This window comes from Paramisgurnus dabryanus, chromosome 12 (assembly GCF_030506205.2).
Source record: "Paramisgurnus dabryanus chromosome 12, PD_genome_1.1, whole genome shotgun sequence".
NCBI lineage: Eukaryota > Metazoa > Chordata > Actinopteri > Cypriniformes > Cobitidae > Paramisgurnus > Paramisgurnus dabryanus.
This window is the reverse complement of record NC_133348.1, coordinates 2500247-2526070: the sequence shown is the minus strand read 5'-3', so window position 1 is coordinate 2526070 and position 25824 is coordinate 2500247. Positions and strand designations below refer to the sequence as shown.

Genomic DNA, 25824 nt, shown 5'->3' with positions numbered 1-25824 from the left:
TGGAGGAGGGGCGGGACAAGTATCACAACAACCAACTGGCTCCCAGCTCAAGTATCACAACTAAAAAATGCTCGGCTGAAAACGCCTGGACACCGAATGTGATATGCGTTTTAAAGTTTTGGTGTGCACAACCCCTAATGGATGGGAACTCCTTTAATACTGTTTAAAATGCATGATAGGGAAGGATAGACCTGCAGAATTTGTCTGGTAAATTTTTTTTTACAAATACTGTGCTAATATGTAATATGCATTTTTGGAATAAAATCATTTCTATACATTTGTGTTTTCTATACATTTCGAATAGTTTACTATTACTCTAAAATGTAGAAAAACATAAAGAAGGAGCAAGCAATCCAAACTGTTTTGGTATGGAATGTATATTCAAATTTTAAACTGCATGGTCGCCTTTCTGCTTAGCTTGCAGATTACGACAGCATTTGTCAGGCATTTTGCAGCGTGCAGTGTTTTACCTTCTGCAACCTCTACCGATGTGCTCTTTACACAACCCTCCGGTTTTTGGATCTACTGAATGATTGCTCGAAACAAGTTTTGAATAGTCGCCTCTGTTTCCTGTGGTTTCAGATCTTAATGTCATTGACATGAGTGGGAGGGGAAGGGTAACTCTAGACAAAGTATCGCATTCATGTTGCATTACAGTACTATTTTATTCGTTCCCACACATTAACAATGGAACTTGATGGCTCAGAGTTTACTGTAGGTTCACACACTTCAAGCCAACCGCACTGTAAGTCACTGCCAGCCAATGACTGGAGTGCTGAATTAGCAGTATACAAAAAGCAAAAAAAATGTTTTGTTTGCTTGTGAAGGGTTATCATCGGCTTTATTTCACTTGCAAATAACTGTATGACTATTTTAAATGGATGAACGTGATGCTTATATATAATTTAAATTCCAGTTTTCAATATTGATTCCCGGTAGTGATATTATCTGCACAGGTTATCTAGGGCTACATTCACACTGCAGTCAAAATCAGATTTTTGCTCATATGTGACTTAGGTTTGTTGTTTGCATGAAATCTGATCTTTCTGATTCTGATTTGACCTCAGCATTAATTCCATAAAAGTCGGAACTCATGCACTTTTACATCATTCTAGATCGATATATATCCTCAGGAAACATGCGGCAACAGCTGGTTTATACAGCATGATCTCACAAATTTCTGTGTTACAGTCACAGAATATTTTGCTCAATTATCCGTGTCATTGTCACGGATCTCCGCATTTTTTCTTTTCCATGTCAGTTTAACAAATTGGTTGCTCAATTGTTTTTCCTATTTTCTTACCATTGTCGCTTGGGTTAGAATGACTTTCTGTTACATAAAATGACATCCTAACCCAAACCCAACTCTAACCCTAAAACCCCAGCAACGACAATTGTTTAAAAATCCGTAAAAAATAGTATAAATCAATAGTTAAACCCAAACCCCAAATCTAACCCCAAAACCCCAGCAACAAAGGGTATAAGTAACCAATACATGACACTGACACGAAAAAGAAAGTCTGTGGTACGGACACGGGAAAATGCTGAGATCCGTGACAATGACATGGATAAATTAGCAAAATATTCTGTGACTATTCCACGGAAATTTGTGAGATCAGGTTGGGTATATACCAATAACTGTCTCCATGCACAACCTGGGAGCAGACTGCTCTATACCAAAAGATATAGGATTTAACAAGCACTCCTATCACTATGAAAAGGGGGACAATGCAACTCTCAATATGGTCGCTCTGGTGTTGTAAAACTGGCTTTATAGTTTTGTGTAGGTTCTCCGCTGTAGCTACGTTATAGGCTATGCGTAGGTTGTGCATAGTCTGACGTGCACCTCTGCAAAAATGTGATGGCACATCCGTTCTACACGTGTGGTGTGTGCTGTGATTGGTCCGCTAGAACCCCTCTCGTCAGGTAAAAAATATCTGAATCGCTTTCCTCATACGGATTTCCGCTTATGACAATAAAAACAAACATAGTTCAAGTTGAGGTTCTGATGAATAGTCACTGTCCATGTACCTCCATCACAGATGGTCTTCCTAAATAATATTCACTGAAGGTGCTTTTTCTTCTTCATTCGTGGGTTTACTGGCCAAGATGTTCTTCTAGCGGCGAATGTATCAATACATGTCAAACGGATGCATAAATAAAAAGCAACGTGTAGCTTATGGCTTCGAGGCTACGCCGCAGGACCTACGCAGAACTATTACGAGCCCTTAATTTCTGCCTTTCCGTTTAAAGAACCAATCATCAATTTACTGATGATTCTCTGGGGGAGGGGATCTATACAGAGTCACACAAGGCACTTTCCAACCTTTGCACATGTAGCTAAAACGACCACAAAAGATTTTAGCGCAATTTGAGCTTACATCTTTCCCCGCCCTTGACGAGTTATCTTGTCAATTAAGAGAAAACATTTGCATAAAAAACGTGTTCCTGATTTTATCTTAATCTGTAATACCGTGATTACTTACCCAATTTAAAAAAACCTGAAGCAATTTTTTTTACTAATTTTAAACTCTAGTGGCCCTATTCTAATCTAAGCGTATTGTCTAAAGCGCACAGTGCACGGTCTTAACGGGCATGTCCGATTCCTTTTTTGCTAATTTAACGACGGGAAAAATGGTTTGTGCGCCAAGCGTAAGGCCTAAAAGTGTTGTTCCTATTCTTGTAATAAGTAATGGATGTGTTTTAGGCGTAACGTGCAATAAACCAATGAGAGTCTCAGCATTACTAACGCGCTCATTAAATAACAAAAACAATATTGTGCCATTGACTTGAGACTTTAGAGCAGGTTTTTGTTGGTCAATGGCGTAGTCTATTTTTAGTTTAAAAAAATAGCAGCACGCCAAAAATGCCCCTGAACACACCCTATGTATGTTTCAATAATCTTTCTGAATCTGATCTCTAACAAAATTCCTTTGAATGAAATTATTTCAGCTTTTTGTTAAAAAATTTTACTTTTAAAGAAAAATACCCATATTTAAGAGTTTTTAGGCAGAGAAAAAAATATAGATAGGATGAAAGTTTGTTTGTTTATTGTTTGTTTGAAAGCAAAAGAGTCTGTTCCTTCATTAGATATATTTGTATGTTTATATATTTTTAGAAGAATTTTTTTCTGGAATGCATATTGTGAAACTTAATAAAAAAAATGCTGGCAGGCAACTTTTCAAAAAAACATGGTTGGTGGCGAATGAGTTAAAAAGCGTTATGGTACAGTTGATGTCAGGTATTATTGTTGGTCAGAAATATGTTGCTTAATTGTGATTTTAGCCTGTGATATCTGCCTTTCCCCATTCAATTAGATAGGATTTTAGTATTGCATGACTGAATTAATTGCCTGCCAAACATGGCCGCCTAGTGGCGCGACTTCCCTAAAGGGACTTTGTCTGTACACTTTTGTATCGCTTGTTAGGGCAGAACCCTAATCACCCACGTTGACTTCAGTGGTCTCCCATGTTTATTTCAGTATGACAATGTGATCTGTTATTATTCTTTTGCGCATGCGATCCAGTTCAAGAATATGACTCGTTCACAATGGAATCTAAACCTGGCCACATAATATGAACAGACAAACAAAAAAATCTGATCTGAGCAATAAATCTGAATTTGGCATTAAGGGTTGCAGTGTGAACGTAGCTTATGAGTTGGCAGTGGTGCTTAATCGTTGGCTGTGGGTGCAGCTAACCCAAATAGAGACAAAGACAATTTTTATAGATCAGTTTTTGTATGTGTGCCAAAATAAGAAAATCTGACGTACCACACCAACAGGGAAGGCCAGAACAGCCATTATCCAGTCCCGTAGGCCAATTAGCTTTCTTAGTTGTCTCTCTTGCTCCATATTGGCACTGCCTTTCGTCAAAAGGCTTGATAGATCGGTCAAGACACACACTCCGAAGAACACAGCCTGAATGACCTGAAATAGAAAATCATAAGACATGTAATGTCATATACCCATACCGACTCAATACAAAGTCTCATATATAAAATATTCAACTTGAACAAACATTGAACAAACAGGAAGTGCATTGTATCACATTTTTATCTAAAAATAGCTGAAATGGATGATACACTTATTGAAGGTAATATTGAGGACCTCTTTTCAACATGCAAAATCAAAGCTGTCTTTAAACTCAGTGTGAAGTTTAAGGGAAACTTGATGAAAGCTTTCAGTCTCAAAATAGATTTCATTATTTCTAAGTACTAGCATTTTCCAAGTGCAAATAGTCTCACATCACAGGAAACAGAACAATATATAGACACAGTTGACAGGTTTTTATAGCTACTATGCACAACACAACTATTCCTCCATAACCTAGTATTTCTCTATAGATAATATGCCTTTTTAGGCCCTCTTTCCATTAGTCATGATGAGAGCGTTAAGAGATTGCTTTGACATTAATTTACGATGGAATACTATGAAATTATCTCTACCACAGATATTCAACATATGAAAATGTCTCCCATTAACACGCTCTTTAATATTTTATTCCTCATTATCTCTCTGGTCCTAGATTTGTTTCCTGGTGTCAGAACACAGGAGAAACCCAGCTAAGATCCTCCTCACATGCTTTCAGGGCTGAACATTAATGTTTGATTTGTCCAAAACCATCTTTTATGGAAAGTCTTAAACCCCCATTACCATTCCCCCAAAACGACCTATTTTTCTTACTCGCACTAATGTTTTTGATCTTTGCTTTAGCTGAGCTAAAAACTGATGCATATCCTTTCCTAACATCAATTGAACAAGATAAAAAACAGCCTAAGTACATGGTCACAAAGCTATTAAAGCCATAACATTTATTATTAGCTATACAGAGGGTTATTTTGTTCTTATAAATAACCACAATGGTTCATGGACCATGAGCCTCAAGTCCATGAAATCCAAAGATTTGCTTGCTTGAGGCTGGGAATATTTCAACTACATTCAGGTTCTTGCAGACAAATTCTGCCTATGGGAACTGTCAGAATACATCCAGTAAAAAAAGTCTCAAAAGTATGTTATATTTTTTGGTTATAAAACACTGTACTTCCCAACATGCTTAAAAATATACATGCTTTTTAATGTTCCACTTCTAACTTTATTTTCTAGATTTTGTGCAAGAGACAGATTTTGCACAACAGTTTTTACATTGTTTTGTAAAAATGGTTGTATAATATGCAAAATTCATGTTTTTTTTTCGGGTTTTCTAAGTTGGGTGTGTACGATACCAAATCCAATGCTTTGTCATATTAATCAGTGTCTTGTTGACTAAAACATAGCATCGTTTTGAAATATGTCTGCAGCTCCTAGCTTTTTTGGTTGGCTTGAAAATATTTTGACCCAGCGAGGTTAATTGTAACGTTGTGTTACAACTAACCCCTCAGCACTTACAATATGAAAACCGTTGTTTTAAATAGGCTACACACGAATGATTACTGGATCCCAACAAAATAAATGTGCCTGTCTTTTCAAAAATCGTGTGTCAGATTTGTTTGTTCATATCTTTAATACTGCTTGAATAAGGTCACGTCAAAGATTAAAATCATGATGAAATGAATGGCTAAAATCAGACTTTGATGCTCATTATCTCAGAATTTGATTTTTGAAACTGTAGTATGGTTATTACAGACTGGGCCACATATAAAAAAAAATTTGTCAAAATTGTGCTGCTTTTTCTCACATATTTACACATTTGTATCCATTTATAATTGAACTATTGTTAGAAACGGGCTGGATGAATGAATACAGTGTGGATACCTGTCTATTATAGACAGATAATATAAACAATATCCAATTCAAGTATATAGACAAAATAGTATTGAAATATTTGCTTGCAAACTTAATTTTTAGTGTTACAACTAACCCCCTGCCTGTTACAATTAACCCCACCTATGGGGTAAGTTGTAACATTTGCACTTCGGTCACGTTTGGTGTAATTGTCCAGGAGTGGTAAGTACTAGAAACAAACTTTAAATGTTCATTTGTAGCAGAGATGTGTGTGTTGCTTGTGTAAAAATATAATTCATCAAACTCAAATATTTTTTGAATGATTGAGCCAAAACCAAAAAGTGTTAGGTTGTGCCCCGCTGTCCCCTACTAATACACACTTACACACCAAAGGATATAAAATCGTGAATCGGACAATAGGTGCTCTTTAACAAATCCAACCTTACTGTAAAGTGTTACCAACTCCTCTTACAGTCGGCTGTGAAATAACCACCTTTCATCATAGTAATGATACACAAAGAATACCTGTGCATCTCCACTAATTAAACCGTTGGTATCTCAATGTCAGATCACTGAAAGCTTCAGCCACACTTGACCAGGTGCTTTATGTACGATATTGAGAGCTAGGCCCGTTGTGTAAACAGAAACCCAAATCTGAGCCCCTGTATTTAATAGTTAATGAAGTCTGATGAAAACATGGTTGAAATCAAAGTGGCACGGTAAAGGCAATCAACACAATGGTAGTTACTTAGTGTTGATAAATTTAACAATACTACAATGGAGTAGATCTATTGTGAATGTTACAGTGAATGTACCGGCATTTTTTGTGCCATGCTGAGATAATCTTTATAAACATGACATGGGTATATTATCTGTTCTAATAAAAATATTACACTACCTCTCCCTTAACAAGAACCATTCAGGTTTATTATAGCAAAGCTATAAAAAAAATGATGTCAGAGGTCCTTAAATTAGGACGCACTTATTGCAATGTCAATGCAATAATCACATCGCAGAACATTCAGAGCATACTTTTTTTAGTATAGGAAAACTATTTCGAATGCCTTTTCCAGTATTACACTATACGAGAACGGCAAAAAAAGAAAACCTAACAGAAGGCATGGTGGTATCAATTAAAACGGTCCCAAAGCAGATTGTAATAACACAATCTGGTCACTGACAAGTGGTATGTAATACTATCAAGCAACTATATTTCTCATTGAGCTGCCATCCCAGAGCTATAAGATTAATGCAAGGTATAAGTTAATTAATCTCAAATAGAGCTGTTCAAGTTATTTGGTGAAGTCCTTTAGCATTTCTCATATCGCAATATACCAATGGCTGCCGGTGACTTCTCTTCAGAGAGGTGCAAATTCAAAATAAGTGTCATGTGTGTTACTCATCATATCAAATTATGTGTTTGTTGCATCATATGTGAACCATGTGCATCATGCCTCTTGTCAAAATACGAGCCTGCTGCACACATGTCGAAAGGGTTTATGTCTTTATGATAAAAAAAACCCTTACGTTCATAAATTACTCGCAAGACACTCATTTAACACCAAACTCTGATTTCACATAAGATTAATTGCGTATCTGGCAAATGCGAGCGGGTGATTCTCGCGAAATTAGACTTATAAGGTGTTATGAAACATTTTGATAAAAAAGTAAATATAAAGTAAGAGAATCAAAATAATAAGCATACAGTTACAAACATCTCTTCATGAACTATTTTGCACATGATTTCAAATGACATCATACAAACCATTTTGTTGTTTTTTCCACATTTAAGGGGAAAATTTTCATTACCGCAACGTGTCCATGACTGGATTTGGAGCTTCAGTGCATGTTATACTATAAACATTTACAGTAAAGAAACATGTGGTATTTGGTGATCATTGGTAAATGTAGAGACAATAATAAGGAATATAAATGTGTCCAAGACCAATTTTCTCATCCTCCACAACAATTTTCAATCATTGTTTAAACCCTCAAGGAACTAACATTTTCACAAAAAAAAAAAAATTGTTAGAAGGGACATAATTGACTGTGACACTCAAGATGGCAACCAGGTAAGCAGTTCTTATTTTTCCTCTCCAGATAAAAGTTGAAATTTTGTTTGTCATAGTACCTAGACAACTTTTTAGTTCTCTGAGTTTGTAAATCCATATATTTAATGTAATATCATGTTGCGGTAATGATATTTTTTGATGATGATAATAAAAAAAAATTAAATAATTCTATAGGAAATATTTTTTAAATCTCCACTATCATAAATCCTTTAGACGCACGCATCTGCAGCAGGCACTTATTTTGACATCACACGTGATGCACATAAATTTACATGCCGTGCCGAACACATATTTTGAAATGACAAATCACACACATGAAGAGCTACATACATGTTGTGATGAGCTTTGCATCATGCACCCTCAAAAAAGAAGTCACCGGCCGCCATTGCAATATACACAGCAGAAAAACAAAATACTGTAATGGTTTTCCCGCCCACCCAATTTCGTGCACGCCTACTGTACTGTAAATGCTGTATTGTGTGTGAATACAATAAATCACTCTCCTTATCTCTCCAAGCATTTAGAGAGTGACTCAAGTTATGTTTATGGACTATTAAATGTATATAGTTGTACATCAATTTATTAGAGTAATTACATTACACTTAGGCATTTAGCAGCCGCTTTCATCCAAAGCAACTTATGTACAAAAATCGAGGAAAACAGCAAATCGATTAGTGTATTCTAGTGTATCAAAATTCAGCTCTACACTTATTTACCAAAGCATTTCCAAGGAGAGAGAGAGAGAGAGAGAGAGAGAATAACTTGAAAGTAAATGTGGGAAAAGTGTTATGAAACAGAACTGGACATATATGTGCATAAAAAGTATTCCTAGAAATTATCAAGCAGTGCCCTGGAACACATGTGGTGTGAAACAAAACAACTTTTATTGCTGGTCTCCATTCAGCATTATTAAAAAAGGGGAGAAAAGGGCAGTTTATGTGGAAAACATGAGTCATTGGCTCGCAGGCTGTTATAACAGTCCATGCATATGTGTGTGTATACAGATTCACTCTAACAGACTGAAACATAATGGTGCCATAAGACAATATGCATATGCAAAACTATAAATGCTTCCATTGTATATATCCTCCTTATTGAGAACTGGCCTTAATTCAGCATAACCTTTTAAAATAAGATTCATTATTAATAAGGATGTGAGGAATATGGAAACCATTACATCACCTAGAGAATAAAAAGCCATTACGTCATGTGATAACCTTTAATGATCAGTAAATATGACGTAAGGTCATTTGCGCTGGTCTGATTATAGGAACCTGACGTATTGTACCATAAGAGGGGCCTGTCTATATTTAATGCATTATGGAGATAGCGTCTCATACAAACAGGCACTGCATGGGAACGATGCACACACGCACTTACCAAATCTATGAACGTTAGAAACTTCCAGCTACCGCCGTATGTTTGATGCGCGGGCATGTCTATGGCTTTGTAATTGCAGAGGATGGAAAAATAAGACAGGAGTATCGCTACTCTTAAGATCTGAGATGGGATGAGCGCCATTTTCCTTTCCCCCGTCGTATTTCCGTCTCTGGAAATATCGTGTTGACAGAGGGACGCTGATGTTATGTGAGCCGCGTGGCGGTGGGGAGGGTCGCGCGTAACTGTGCGAGATGTTGCTGGAGGCAGCGGATGTGAGCGAGAACGAGGAGAGAGGAAGGCGGGAGGCTGTTGCTATAGTAACACGCATCCGCACGTCACTGTGCAGTGTGGTGGCTCGTGCCCGTCCTGAAATGTGCCGGCTACTTGTGCTTAATCTTTTTAGGGTCATAATTTTCTGCATTTTCCCTCATTATAGGGACTAATTTAGTGCGAAAATAGACCAAATTCGTAATTAGCTAAATTAGACTAATTGTTTATTTTTTTCAGCTACACTAGTAAACATTTGAAGTGGATCAAAACCGTTCATATGAGTTGGCTTAAAACCAATACCCAATACCTGTTCTTGTCGTAGGACAACTTTTTTGATCCACTTCAAATGTTGAGTATAGTTTGAGTATAGGGACATATCTTATACTACAAGTCTTGGCTACAAAACTATTGAACATTTGAAGTTCAATTGCACAGAGAAAAGAATGGAAGTAAAAAGTATAGTCCTTAGACACGAAAACCTTATAATTTACTTACCCTTACACCATGGCAGATGTGTAGCCTATGACTTCCTTTCTTGAATTATATACAAATAAATAATTTTATATTAAAAAGCTCTCATCTTATAATCTAATATGGGGCTCAATATGGCCAAGCTCTATATACGTCTATCAAATTAATCCAAATGAGTCCAGTGGATTATATGTTCTCTGAAACGTATCCATAGCAACATACAGTACATATCAGCATGATAAGCTAAAATATATTGACACAAGTCGAATCTAACTTGTTATTGCGTGTCATGTGACGAAACACAACTTTAACTTATTGCACCAAATAACATGACTGCATTTTATTACAAAATTGTTTTAAGATCTGGGATATCATGATGGTAAGCAAATTATGAAAATAATTCAAGAAAGGAATAGTTATAGTTACTCTACTATCAAACAGCCTGCATTTGTCACTTTGTCTTTTGTTAAAGGATTAGTCCACTTTCTTAAAAAAATCCAGATAATTTACTCACCACCATGTCATTCAAAATGTTGATGACTTTCTTTGTTCAGTCGAGAAGAAATTATGTTTTTTGAGGAAAACATTCCAGGATTTTTCTCATTTTAATGGACTTCAATGGACCCCAACACATAACAGTTTTAATGCAGTTTAAATTGCAGTTTCAAAGGACTCTAAACGATTTCAAACTTGGCATAAGGGTCTTATCTAGCGAAACAATTGTCATTTTTGACAAGAAAAATAAAAAATATGCACTTTTAAACCACGACTTCTGATCTATGTCCGGTCATGTGATGCGCCAGCGCGACCTCATGCAATACGTCATCACGTGAAGAGGTCATGGAGGACGTATGCAAAAGTACGTCCCAGTGTTCACAAGTGTGGAGAAAGAGGGCCGTTCCGACGTTGTTGTATGTGGAATGATACTAATTAATGTCTTTGTGTCAGTTTATTGTTTAAAATGGTCTGCAAATGTGCGTTTCATATATGTAACACATGACCTTTCCACGGCATTACGCAATTACGTGAGGTCGCGCTGGCATGTCACAGGACTGGAGATAGACAAGAAGTTGTGGTTTAAAAGTGCATTTTTTTCATGTCAAAAATGACAATCGTTGATAAGACCTAAAGCCTTGTTTGGGATTGTTTAGAGTCCTTTAAAACTCAGTTGAAACTGCAATTGTAAACTGCATTAAAACTGTTAAGTGTTGGGGTCCATTAAAGTCCATTAAAATTAAAAAAATCTTTGGAATGTTTTCCTCAAAAAACTTAATTTCTTCTCGACTGAACAAAGAAAGACATCAATTTTGGATGACATGGTGGTGAATAAACTATCTGGATTTTTTTTTTTTTTAAGAAAATGGACTTATCCTTTAAAGCTCTTTATCACATTATTTTTTTACTTCGAGGCCATTTTTATATTAAATGTACAAAAAATGAAAACGTGCATTTCCTTACAGTCTTACTGTAATCTATAATTGCCCATTTGGGTCCATCATTGTTTTAGTGATGACAGATGGTAGAACGCAAAAATGTTGCCCCCGTTCAACCTGAATTATGATTCAACAAGGCAGCCAAAGAGGTTTACAGTGGAAAATCCCTTGCCACAGGCAAACAAATGGTTTCCAGAACCCAGCTATTAGGAATGAAGATTAAAGAACTACGCCTTCCTCCACTTAACTCAGTACTGGATGGGCCGGTTTTACTTCTGTGATCTGAACTATATTCCCTTTTCAGTTTTATCCCCATATTACCTTAGGATTATTTTTTACTTCAAGAGATATGATGCATAATATACACAGACTTAGCCATCACATTTAATATCGTTTTGTAAAATCAAAGGTGTTCATGTTTTGACACATTATGTAACATCCACATTTATTCACAGCTGCAGTGTTCCTGTAGCTCAGCTAATGTTGCGAAGGTCATGGGTTTGATCCTCAGGGAACGTACATAGCTACTAAAAAAAAACGTATGTCTATACGTACTTAAAGGCGGAGTGCACGATTTCTAAAAAAGTGCTTTGGAAAAAGGAGTGGGCTGACTACCAAAACACACTTGTAGCCAATCAGGTGCGTGTCGATCTACTAGCCGACATCGTTGTCTGGGTTGTGTATGTGTGGGGTGGGTCCATCAAAAGAAGGTCCAGATTCTATTGGGGTAGGGGCGTGTTTGTTTAAGTGATTTCAAATGTCAACATTGAGATCATGGACTGTGCCTTTAAGTCGCTTTGGATTAGTGTGTTGGCCAAATGCATAAATACAGTATAACAAACATGCTAAAGCTTTTTCATAAATACATCAGGCCCCTGAAGTGCTTAAAATAATGTGTGTTAAAGTGTTTCAAAGCCTCATATTTATCTAACTCAACCCAAGCCCCATAAGCAAAATGAGAAACCCTAAAGCAAATACAAGACACGCTAACTGCTGCGCAGGCCCTTCACCTACCGTGGGGTTCGATGGGGTCTTCCAAAGTGCATGAGTGCTTCGCAGTTTGCGGTTAGCTGTGGGGAGCGTGCAAGAGTTTCCAAAACTGAGGTATACTTGTTCACAGTAAGTGCACTTCAGTGAGATGTGCATGAGGCTCTAGATGTGTGCACCCACCGGTCATTCAAAACATCTTTAAGTTCAGTCGACCCCAAACTCTCTGGCATGCGAGTGTGATCCTACAGTGTAGATCTTAGTATTATGCAATACAAAGCTAAAGGTCAAATCTATCTAGTTAGGTGCCTCGATGTCTGACACTTAATTTCTAAATAAAGGCTTGTATTATTCAAATTCAAATTTTAAACTCAACATGTATGATGAATTAACATGATAAATAATAAAGCCATAGTAAATGCAGCAGAGAAAAACATCTGAGAGGTTGTGCACTTGTGGCTTTGTGGCTGGCCTGCTATACTGTCTATGTCTGTTTCAATTTTCTGTTAACTTAAAAAAATTCACAGCCCAGGTTATAGCCAATAAAATGCATGATAGCAACCATTATTCAACCACATTTAAAAAGACAGTTTAAGACACCGAACCACAAGTTATAATGCAGTCTACAGTCACAGTATAGAGCAATATATCTGACTTTTGGATACATCTCGCCACGGTTGGAGTCGTGCAGGGGAAAATCACTCTAATCCTTTTTTCCCTTATCAATCTCTGGCCAAATCTGCAGCCAGATTTCATGCACTTAGGGTAATATGCTCTTGTGCATGCAAACCTAAAAGAGTTACTGAAGTATATTTGGGCCGCTGGTTTATTAACAACATCATGCCATGGACCCAAACACCGTGAGCATTGATGTTTGGATCTGCAGACATTAAAGAGAAAGAATGCACACATTTGCTCACTGGCTTTACCTTTGTTTTAGATTTTCCAATTAGATATCCCTTTATAAGAAACCAACCAACCAACAGATAATGAGCAAATATTATTTATGCATTATAATTGTCTCCAGATTTAAATTTGGTTTCATGTCCTATTGTTAATGCTCCTCTATGCTCATTGCATTAGCAGTGCAAAAGGTCATGGGAACACACACACTGGTAAAATGTATACGTTGTAATGCACTGTAAGTCGCTTTGGATAAAAGCATCTGCCAAATGCATAAAATATAAATGTAATCATATCACATACACACAGATAGGATGTTTGCAAAGAGCATGGATAGCCGACTGATGTTTCAATAGACGCACTTGTATGGCTGTTTTCAGGAATGACGCATATTCATCTATCTATATTGACAAAATAAACATTTATTTACAATAATCTATAAAGTATTAAATAAAACGCATGACCTTTGTGCTGAAAATGCAATGCTCTACCAAATAAGCTACTACTACAACAATGCAACTGTGACCTGGACTAGTACACCATTTCCCTTTAAGTTGGAGACAGTCTTACCTATTTTATGCACAATTTAATGTTTATTGTCTTCGCTCACACAAACCTTTAATGCATCCAACCATCCGAGAAAGTTTTAAAGTTAACTTTTGGGGTTGTACCTTTCTTACAAAAAACCCCATAACTTTACATAGTACAGTAAAAAAAACTCCTTCCTTTGTTTCTCAATTCTCTAATGGTTCATTTGCTTAAGAATGAAAGATGCATGTGGCAAGTTATAATTGTTTTTGTGGAAGTGAAATTTGAGTATTACTGTGCCAACAGCTTTCTTGGACAAGCAATAAATGATACTGTTCATAAAGCCATTACTGAAAGCAACCGTGTTTCTATAATAATGCACCATTCCGTATTAAAGTGTTTGAAGCTACATAGACCCAGACCCAGTGAGGACAGATAAGTTTTAAGCATAAAGGGTGTGGTATTTGGTGTTTAATGGAGAGGTGTGAAAGCCAGGTGGCTGTGAAGAGGTGTGTAAACACTTCACTCGCACTGGTGTGGAGATAAAGAAAGTGTGTACAAAATGCAAACATCCACCTTGACAGCATAAGAGCTTTGCAAACAAAATAATGAGCAATAATAACACACAGATGCTATTGAATGTGACAGCTAAATAGGATTAACTCGCCTCTTCTTGCCGAACTATTTCAATACTTTTTCACATACTGCACTGTCAAAAATAAAGGAAGCTGTCACTGGGGCAGTACCCTTTAAAAAAGGTCCTAATATGTACCATTTACTGTAGGTACAAATATGTATCTTTGAACTGCCAATATGTACCTTTGAAGTACTAATATGCACTCTTTGGATACAACTTTTTTTTTTCAACTTACTTTTGAAAGTGACAACTTTTATACCTTTATTTCTGAGAATGTGTAAAAAAAAATGTCAAAAAATGGTCTCAAGCTGTAGTGGGGCAGCTTCAAGATGCCATTTAAGTAAATGTGGTACCAACATGTACAGTACCATGCAAAAGTCCAAGGCCACCATGCCAAAATTTGATTTGTTGTTTTTGTAATGTTATAGTGGTCATATATAATTTTTATTCAGTCTCTTTAATAGAATAAATCCGGAAAATATAAGAAATGTGTATATAGTATTAAAAACTGTATAAAAAAAAGTTAACTGATGTGTCAAGTTTTTAGGGTAAACTCCCCTTCGACTTAAGCAATAACAGGAAACTGCAGGATCTCTTAAACCTAAATTAAATTAAATCCTAATTTCTAATTTTAAATAAATTTGTCTTTTTACTTCATTCTGCTCAAAAACGCTCAAGATGTGTTTAGTGCCAAGAGAGGTCATATTAATCACGGACGATGGCTAAAGAAGAAATTTAGTCATGAAAATTTTTTTTTTTATTTTTTGTACATATTTCCAGTATTTTCTGTTTGTAAAATAGATTGAAAAATAAATATGGATGGACGTTAAAACTTCAAATGTGTACTTTTTGAAAGAGACTTTTTTTGACTGTTCACTTTTCTCCAAAACTTTAGCACAAACCATTTCCTTTGTTTTATTGGTTCTTATGAATCAGTATTTAAAGTTGTTAGACTGTTCAGTATAATGTTTTGATAAATGAAATAAATTATTCAGCTATTAAATTGAATCTCAGGTTGTCTTTGGAAGGTGCTGCCATTTTATAATCATCTCATATCCCATTACTTCCAGAGTTGCACGGATACATGTTTAACACTGTATTGTTATTTAATAATTTAACGTTCGGCCAATTTTTATCAATGAATTGTGCAGAACTAGATTTTTATCAGTATTAAAATGTGTTGGGTCCTGTTAATGATATATTGATTGTTGTCACTAAATCACTAAGGGGTAGTTTCCCAGACAGGGTTTAGATTAATCCAGGACTAGGCCTTAGTTATATTAAGACATTTAAAGGGATAGTTTACACAAAAAGGAAAATTATGTCATCATTTACTTACCCTATGTTATACCAAACCTATATAAATGTATTTTTTTTCTGATGACCACATAGGAAGATAATTTAAGGAATGTTTGAAACCAAACCGATCATGAGCCCCATTCACTTTCATATAGGAAAAAAGAATACCATGGAAGTGAATGGGGCTCATGAACAGTTTGGTTACAAACATTCCACAGAATGATGACAGAATTTTCATTTTTGGGTGAACTATACCTTTAAGTAGTTTTTACAAACAAATTTACAAAAAAACCATACTGTTGTGGTTCTTGAGATAAAACAATGGCCTTGATATATGTAAAGATATGTCAGTACAAGGTGTTTTAAATTAAAGGATTAGTCAATTTTCTTAAAAAAAAATACAGATAATTTACTCACCACCATGTCATGCAAAATGTTGATGTCTTTCTTTGTTCAGTCGTGAAGAAATTATGTTTTTTGAGGAAAACATTCCAGGATTTTCTCATTTTAATGGACTTAAATGGAACCCAACACTTAACACTTAACCCAACATTTAACAGTTTTATACAACAGAGTTTCAAAGGACTCTAAACCATTTCAAACGAGGCATAAGGGTTTTATCTAGCGAAACGATTGTCATTTTTGACACGAAAAATAAAAATATGCATTTTTTAAGGCAGCTCAAACATTAAGTCTGGGACTAGGATAAGCTCTGTCTGGGAAACTGCCCCTAAACGACAAATATAAATTCTTTTTATAAGGAATAAGCAAAATAATATTTAATTAATAATTATGTTCATCAACCCAATAGTGGTCAGTGACATTGCAATATCATTCTCAGCCACCAGAGGTCTTAAGGCCATTCCTCAATCAGAGAGAACAAGTGACCTTCAGCAAAAAAATTCATTAAAAATCTGTAAATCTATAAAAGTTTTTTTTTCAGTCTCGAACTGATACAATATTAGTTCATGCAAAACTCAACAGGATCATTCAGATCCTGTTCTTTCAACAGATATTTAACATGTGATTCATCAAAAGGTAATTTAGGCAATATTCCTGGAAATGAACACTTTAATAGTCTCTCTCTCTTTTTTAATAGTCAGCAGACCCAGCAATGGAATGAGTTTGAAATGTTAATAACTCTGAGACTTTAGGTGTGTCTGCTTGTCAGGCATTTGTCAGTTTTACAGGGCGGTTTTACAGCTCACAGGTACATTACATAAGATGAAAGGAATCGTTTAATGAGGATTCACTGTCATGCCACATTAGTGCCCTGCCTTATCGTAGAGACCAAATGACCTTTGTCAACTGTAACATGCTCTTATGTAATTTCCTGGCAACCGCAGAAAAGAAGTGTTGGGATTCCTGTCATTGACGTATTGCTGAGGTTAATCACAGGTGTGTGAACACTGCACACAATAGCTGAGGATTTCTTGGGGGAAAACTCGAAGGGCGAGGTCGTTCTCTTTAAGTGAGCATTGGTGAAATGAAATGTGGTTCGAGGCAATTTTACACCATCTCTTCTAGAGAAACAGATACAGCCTTGGGCTATATTCATGTGTCATACATAGTATCTTTATGTGAGATCTTTTAGGTTATATGTGCAGCTTGAAATGGGCCTCTATGTAAGTCAGGAGGAAATTCAATGCTATTGATATTCGGTCTTGCTTTTAACATCTGAATAACAAAGAACACAATTGTAGAGCTACTGTAAAGAATAAAAGTAAAGATCTCCAGCCTGATCTCACAGGAATTTGTACGTATTTTATGGGTCGGCATAAAAAGTGAATCATACAAAAACGTACAATTATTAGAAAAAAAACAACAATAATGAATCCCCTAATCCAAACTTCATAGGGCTGAAAGCACATTGTACAAAAATGTACTAATGTGGTCGTACAAATTAGCCTACTATGAATTAGCCACCCCATAAAATATGTACGAATTGCCATGAGATTGTGCTGAGATTTCAGATTTTGCTAGAAATGCTATTATTTTTTCATTTACTTGAAAAAAAAATCCAGATAATTTACTCACCATGTCATCCAAAATGTTGAAGTCTTTCTTTGTTCAGTCGAGAAGAAATTATGTTTTTTGAGGAAAACATTCCAGGATTTTTCTCATTTTAATGGACTTTAATAGACCCCAACACGTAACCGTTTTAATGCAGTTAAAAATTGCAGTTTCAAAGGACTCTAAACGATCCCAAACGAGGCATAATGGTCTTATCTAGCAAAACAATTGTCATTTTTGACAAGAAAAATAAAAAATATGCAGATTTAAACCACAACTTCTCATCTTCCTCCGGTCCTGTGACATGCCAGCACGACCTCAATTGCGTAATGCCGTGGAAAGGTCACGTGTTACATATATGAAACGCACATTTGCGGACCATTTTAAACAATAAACTGACACAAAGACATTAATTATTATCATTCGACATACAACAACATCGGAACGGTCCTCTTTCTCCACATTGGTAAACACTGGGGCATAGTTTTGCATGACCTCTTAACGTATTGCGTGAGGTCGCGCTGGCGCGTCACAGGACCGGAGATAGTCGAGAAGTTGTGGTTTAAAAGTGCATATTTTTTATTTTTCTTGTCAAAAATGACAATCATTTCGCTAGATAAGACCCTTATACCACGTTTGGGATCGTTTTGAGTCCTTTGAAACTGCAATTTTAAACTGCATTAAAACTGTTAAGTGTTGGGGTCCATTAAAGTCCATTCAAATGAGAAAAATCCTATTTTCCTCAAAAAACATAATTTCTTCTCAACTGAACAAAGAAAGACATCAACATTTTGAATGACATGGTGGTGAGTAAATAATCTGGATTTTTTTTAAAGAAAATAGACAAATCTTTTAGTTAAAGTTTAATTAAATATAAATTAATTAAATTAATTAAGTTATATTAAAAATTACTTTCAAAACATTTGCAAATTCAAGTTTCAAAAACATTCAGTGCTTTAGTCTTTTAAGTTCTTAAACTGTTTATGCTGATCCATAACATGAATTCAACCAAATTTACAGTAACTTACTGGTTACTGTACTGTAAATGCACACACAGTCATAAACAATGAGCTTAGTCACATAAAGGCATGCCTTTTGTTCTCTTGTACAAAGCTTTTCTTTTATTCTCGTCTTTGCTGACGTAGTTTAACGTCTACATTAGGCTAACTGTGCACTATGGTCATAAAAAATAAGTATGTAAATTATTTAAAAAAATGATTTTAGTAATCAGAGTCATAGGAGTTTTGTTCTGCTTTTAGTAAAGTCCACTTATGTTTCTGGGAAGCAACAGTGCAGCGTGATTCATGACATTCAAACATTTATAATAGCACTGTGATTTTATCCGGTCCACTGGTGATTTACTGAGAACAGCTCTGGGCTGCAGGGAACACCTTAATGTCCTTGAGCAAATGACTCTGCATGTTGAATACGTGCAGGCGCTCTCCAACAGTAAAAGCCAAGCAGTGCAACAAGATGACTTGATAAATGTTGATGAAACATGCCCTTTGGGTCAAGAACAGACATTTTCATTTCCTTTTATTTCCTGCAGGATCGTGCTATTGACTCTGATTGTCTAAGCAGGTCCGGCAACGCTGATTTATTTGTGTGCTCTGTCAATTACGCTGGAGTGAATCAGATGCCAGGTGTCTTTGGGGATGCCCTTGCTGACGATTAGAGAGGAGCTCCCTATTGAGAATGCGATGGGAACTCCAGGACTCATCTGATGATCGCAAGCTCTTTATGGGAAACATAAAGTCCTATCCAGTAACGCATTTAACACAATACAGAAAGGACAAAGCACAGAGAGAGAAAGTTGGAGCAGCTTTGTAAATTATGCAAGAATTCTGTTGTTTAGTTTGTAGACTTTAGTAACCAACGTTGTTTATTTGGTGTTCTCGTAGCTCAGTTGGTAAAGTATTATTTTTTGCAAGGTTGATCCCATGAACACACATAACAATGAAAAAATATGTATGAGTCAATTTGAATGAAGTTTATGCATAAATATAAATTACGACTTGGGCCTAAACAAGAAGTACAGTCACATGACGCAGAACTGACAATGAACTATGCTGTACATCTGCATTTACCACATGCATTTTTCTCATGCAAGAATGGAGAGAAATCCAAGGACAACAAGGAAACTATTAAATGCTGAAAGAAGTTACAGATTGTAAAGTACACCATAAATGATTACAATTGTGCATTATCTACAGGTTTATCTTGGGACAAATAAAAAATCATGACTGCAATATAATATTATGAAGCGGTATTTCAATGACGTCTTACTCCGGTACTCTAGCAAGATTTACAAGTCAAGTAGACCTAATGTCATGGCGCGTTCCCGCAACGCCCTGCAAAATCAAATACAAGCAACTCTCAACATCTGTCGCGGTTTGCAGTTGCGCGCACCCGCAGCCAGTTCCGAGGAAATTTCGCCAAGGGAGTTCCCTCCTCCTATCAAGAAGACTAGGAAGAGGCCGGGCGGGTTGTCTCGGTCAACCCCATTCCCTCCCTCCCTCCTCCTTCTTCCCTCTCTGCCGCTCCAAGGGTTGTACCTCACTCCGGGACGCGCGCTGGGGGATCCGATGACGTCACAGTCACGCTGACAAACGCCAGCTACTTCTCTCCTCTTCACTCATGCGCTCACGCTGCTTTTCTATTCTGGGAAGCGGCGCTAGGAATAACCCTGTCTGTCCCCCCCTCAAGCCCCAGCCGAAGCGGACTTACTCACTTTCATCTCTTCCTGAAGCAAACGCGCAGCGCACATCTGGCTTTTGCAGAATCGCTACAATTTCCCAGCGAATTTAAACATTTCGAAATTAAAGTGATACATTGAGAGGTAAGCGTCACTGGAGTTGACATAAGGAGGTTGACATTCGCCTGAAATGTTGTGGACCTTTCAAAGGGGGCGGATTTGAACGCGTTTTACCGGTAAGTGAACGCGCACCTTATTACTTTGTATCTGAGGCAATGTCATTCTTTTATAACCGTAACCGTGTTGCGAGACGCGTCTCCTCCGTTTAATAGGATATTTGGGGAATACCCAGTGTTCTTGCAGATAGTGAAGATTGCGTAACAAACAGCCAGAGGAATTTGTACGGCTGGTGAGGGAATACGACAATAAGTCGACCTTGTCCTAATTCTTACGATGGTCGCCCCCTCAAAGGGTCAGTGTCGTTTGTGTTATTGTGGACTGTTGTTTTTATCGGCGTCCTGTGTAATGTTGTGATCTGTATTTTCATGTACACAGTGCCCGTGTATGTGTGTGAGCAGGAGAGAGAAGGTGGGCGGGGCTTTGGCTCGTTCCGGGAATGTTCCATGACGTGCTCTCAGTCAGTGAAGGGCCCATCTTAGGGGGAACCTCTACGTACGATTGTTGCTCACATCAGATGTTATCTGAAACGAATTACTGTATTATGATGATGTGCTGGAACATTTTGTTGTTGCTTTTTATTGGTGTTATTTTTAGATTCACCATCTGTTCTTCAAATGAAAATGCTTGGAAAGTTATGTTTTTTGTTATCTGCATATGAATTTCTCAATTTTGACTCCAAAGCTAAACAGAATTATTGTTCTCCTGTTCTTGTATTATAAATAGACGCCTTATGCAATGTGTGTCATGTATGGACAGTAGCATTATGTAATTGTGTAGAGCACAGCAGTGCAGAAGGGTCAAGGGTGCAGCCAAGTATTTACAACCCATCAGGCAAATTAGTTTATTTGACTATGCCAAACAGATGAGCCAGTGCTCCTTTCTCTTGGTTGATATATGTGTGTAATGCAATGCATAAACACACCCCTCAGTATCTCTTCCTGACACTGACACATGATGTATAAACATAATTTTCTTTTCCATCACCTGAGTTCTATCTATCAAGAGGAAACAGACAGAGTTGGAGGTTTGATAAATGTCCTTACACATTTTTTCCACAACAAAATCAATCAAATTGATTTCCTTCTTCAGCTATGACACATCTAGGCTTTCTGGCAATTGGTTTGTAATTGTTTCTCATGGAAAGTTGTTTTTAAAGTTAAACTGACCCACTGTGTGTTTACACTATACATTCAAACAGATTCGGTTTTGGAGTGACCTCCAGATAGTCTTTGTTGTGAAAGCCAGTTCCCCAGACCAAACTAGTCCTATTGCAGGCAAGCTTAGGAAGGCCCTACTCGAACCACAACACTGTATTTGGCTGCAAAGCCCTTTATGTATTATAAATGATTCTGTAAGTGAACTGTTTGTGGCATGTGAGCTAATTTGTACATAAGTATTGTACTACTATTTAATTGCTAACAAAATGAAGTGAACTGAACTGAGTAGTATACTGTAATTACTTCTGCATGCTGCCTTATCAAAAATGTATATGTGTTACCACTAAAATTGGTGTGCACCAGTTGTGGTTAAATGCTAAATTGTGCAAAAAGCCACTGTTGTTTTTCGTGTGCATGATAAGAGGAAGGGGATTCACTCTAGAAGGAAATGCTTGGTGTATCACCATTGCCAGGAATGTCACATGAATAGAGGCCTATATCTGGGTCGTGCTTTTCCACCTGTTGTGTCAAGTTACATAATTGGATTTCTTCACAAGAATGCAAGGTTAGGATGAAAGATAGCGATTTAGGTTTGTCATGTACAAGTGTATGCCATGGGGCTGATAGCTTATCGAGGACAATCTGAGATAAGTGAAAACGGTGGATGTGCTTTTAATAGATTCCCTCAACTGAGAGTCTGCTGGTATGCACACACTGCAGCATTTACAGGCTACAGAATGAATTTATAGTATTAAATTCAACCAGGTACACGTCAGGATGCAGGTCTGTTGTTATCCTGAAGCCGCCGTGAGAGTTGTCAAGTTGAGCCGGCGTCTGTGTTGACACCCGCCAGGGTGCGAATGCTGCGAGTGACGTCCTCGCTCGCTTCAGCTGCACAACAGGAAATACTCACGGCCTCCCCTCCTTCCTGCTTTGAAAAAGAGGTAGTCTCGCACTCGCTCTCCAACTCGCCCCCTTCTTTTCTTTCGTTTTCTGCAGCAGCAGGGCAAGGCGAGACCTATTTTAATGCCAGTTCTCTGTCTGCAACCATTGCCTGTGTGCCCGACACCCCCTTCGCTCCATCTGGCCAATCGGAGAGCAGCAGCTTATGCCGAAGAAACATGAGCGTTTCTTTCGCTCTTTCGTGCTGCTCCTTTCTCTGAGCGAGTGAAGGTGGCAGAGTGCGAGCAACCAAAAAAATAGTGTGTGAGCGAGAGGGAGGGGAAGGAGGAGGGAGAGAGCGAGTGAGTGAGCGAGCGAGCGAAAGAGAGAGAGTGAGAGAAAGCTGCAGACAGTGGCAGGGAAATAGCTTGTCGCACAGAACGTGAGCAAATGGTGATTGTACGGGCTTGCGCGACTGGCAACAGCAGAGAGGAAGGACGATTGGAGACCCCGGGGATCTGCAGGATGCAATGTCAGGTGGGCATCTGGCCAGGGCAGAGAGATGTAGTGGTGGAGGAGAGGGATAAAATGAGAATGAAAGTAAAAGAGATAAAATGCTGGTTACACTGTAACTAGTTTTATTTCAAGATGCGTACTGTTTGTTTTCTGGTTGAAGTGACTGGGTAAGTGGGCTGTCAGGTACGGATAGAGGGTCTGACAGATGCTGGACTCATTTACCGTTTAACTGAAAGTAGGAACAAGTTTTTCAACCCACTGACGTACCTTTGCTGATACTGTGAAATTCGGATACTTTGCCCATTTTTGATTAGTGAGGTCTTTGGTAATAAACAAATGAATATTACTGCGTATTGCATATTTATAGTAAGGTTTACATGTTTGTGATGTTGTAGTAAAACTAGCATGCTTAATGACATAATTTTAATTTTTTTCTTTTTGTACAGGGTGTGTGAGGAGGGTGTGTACCTGGATTTAATTCCAAGGATTGCAACTTTAGGTAAAGTATGTTTTAAATATGTTGTGTTGAAGTTACACTGTGACATATTTATGACAAATTGTTTCTGTTATGGCGCAGCACATAGGTGTTAATGATGTGGTTTATGCTAAAATGATAGCCTTTATTGACAGCAACGTCATCAATTTCTGTGTATTTCTGGACGGTCAGAAGAAACCAGTGCTAATCTGTTTGCAGAAATGCACATACAGTAGGGTGGTAGTTTCGGCATGAATGTTTTCAAAAGGAACAAGCAAAAAGATTACTTGGTACCCATCACACCTTTTTTAGTTTCCGTGCTTTGTTAATAGGGCTACATTATTAATAAGCAGGTAATTGAGTTGGACTAATTATTCATTATGGGTATGATGAATTTCATTGTAACTGAAAGTCTTACTCAGTTCTCATTATTTTCTGCCTCTTCTGATGAACTTGTAGTCAACTTTGTTCAGATGGAGTGCGAGATAACAAAGAACACGAATTAGTGGGACTAAAGGAATGAGGAAGTGAAAATAGTAAAAGTATTAAGAACTTTCTAATCTGTTACACAAATCTATAATATAGCCCTCTTCAGTTGCATGCATGCACTGTTTATGTGAACAGTGTTGGTTCGAGGTAGGCCTACAGTTATTTTCATATACTATATTGCTTTGTTCTGAAACCTAGTGTGCTGCCTACAGTGACCATATTTTAAGATGTCACAGGCGTACTTTGTTGTTATGATACCTCGCTTTGGCCAAATTCCAAGGCAGCATCGTATGTACACAGAGAAGGCAATCCCAGAATGCATTGCACCAAGCTCAGTAGAAAAATTAAAGATGGCAAACAAACTGAAGAGAAAGTTTATATATTTTACTCAATGCTGAGAAGTATTAATACAAAAAGTAATATGTTATATAATATGTAAATATGTCAGTTGTATGCCTGAATAACGATTAATCGCAACTAATCGTTTCATTTTTTTGTTTATATATCATATATATATATATATGTGTACTGTGTATAATAATTATTTATATATATATATATATATATATATATTTACATGTGTGTATATACATTTTTTTATTTATATGTAATTTATATACATATATGTATACATATAAATACTTAAAATATAAATTTATTTTCCCATTAAAACTATACATGTATGTGTGTGTATTTATACATAATTATTATACACAGTACACGCACATATGCAAAAACTTTTATTCTGCAAACGATTAGTTGCGATTAATCGTTTGCAGAAGAAAACGATTAATCACTTTATTAATTGTTTATGTTTGTTTTTATGTTTTTAAGAATATACTGCTGGTAGCTTTAAGCTTTAATACCAAAAGCTGGTTGTGGCTACGTGCGTGGTGTGCACTGTAGCCACGATAAAAAATAAGCAAATGAAACACCGCTAACCATAAGGCACCACACAGGTCTGCCAGTGGATCAACAACACTGAGACAGCAGCCACACAGTGTAAACTCACTGTACAGTATAAGAGTATAAAACTACGTGTAATGTGTTTAGGTTGATTAGGTTGTGGTGCTCACATCCATCATGATGTGTGTGTGTGTGTGTGTGTATTTGTCGTTTGTGGCGTGGTTAAAACTGGGCCATGGTTACTTGAAGTGTTGTGACTGTCTGGACTAGAGTATTGTGGGTGGCAAATGTTGATCTATGCCTGAAGCAATCCAGTGAGGTAACCACGGGTTGCTTGAGGTGATAGAACAGGCAAACTATTGAACTTTTCTGTTTACCTTTTCTTTGTGCATTTCAGATAGCGTTGAGCAACTAATATTGATAGTTTAAGATTGATTTTGATGTGTAATACTGAAGTATGAATAGCTGAAGTTATTTAACTGGTTATTTGGTCTTGTTTCTCATTGGCTGAGAATGTTGGACTCTTGTTTGTCATTGGTTGAAAATGTTGGGAAGCGGAGTCTGATTGGTCTTGCTTCTCACTGGCTGAGAAAGTTGGGCTCTTGTTTGTCATTTGCTGAAAAAGTTGTGAAGCAAAGTTTGACTCTTGCTTGTCATAGACTGTAAATGTTGTGAGTCTGATTGGTTTTGTTTTTCAGTGGCTGAGAAAGTTTTAAAGCAAAGTTTGACTCTTGTTTCTCATTGGCTGAGAAAGTTGTGAAGCAAAGTTTGGCTGTTGTTTCTCATGGGCTGAGAAAGTTGTGAAGCAA

At 37.1% G+C, this 25824-nt stretch overlaps 2 protein-coding genes across 6 annotated transcripts in view; one reads left to right on the top strand and one right to left on the bottom strand.

Annotated features, from left to right (window-relative positions):
• Positions 1–9390, bottom strand: part of aig1 (androgen-induced 1 (H. sapiens)) — a 54299-nt gene extending 44909 nt beyond the window's left edge. For 3 of the 4 annotated variants that reach the window (XR_010528667.2, XM_065256155.2, XM_065256156.2), the window contains exons 1-2: positions 9175–9390; positions 3773–3928 (exon numbers count right to left, since the gene is read on the bottom strand). Coding sequence is in view for 3 of the 4 variants with exons in the window: in XM_065256155.2 (XP_065112227.1) it covers positions 3773–3928; positions 9175–9315 (297 nt within the window). In the remaining variant the exon portion in view is untranslated. The remainder of the gene's footprint in view (positions 1–3772; positions 3929–9174) is intronic. The other variant, XM_065256157.2, reaches the window with a different exon arrangement.
• Positions 9391–20183: 10793 nt separating this feature from the next.
• The window catches only part of hivep2a (HIVEP zinc finger 2a), a 77822-nt gene continuing 72181 nt past the window's right edge, over positions 20184–25824 (top strand). Inside the window, exons 1-2 of one of the 2 annotated variants that reach the window (XM_065256151.2) lie at positions 20184–20646; positions 23592–23644. The gene's annotated coding sequence lies outside the window, so the exon portion shown is untranslated. Of the gene's footprint in view, positions 20647–22763; positions 23167–23591; positions 23645–25824 lie in introns of those variants that run through there. The other variant, XM_065256150.2, reaches the window with a different exon arrangement.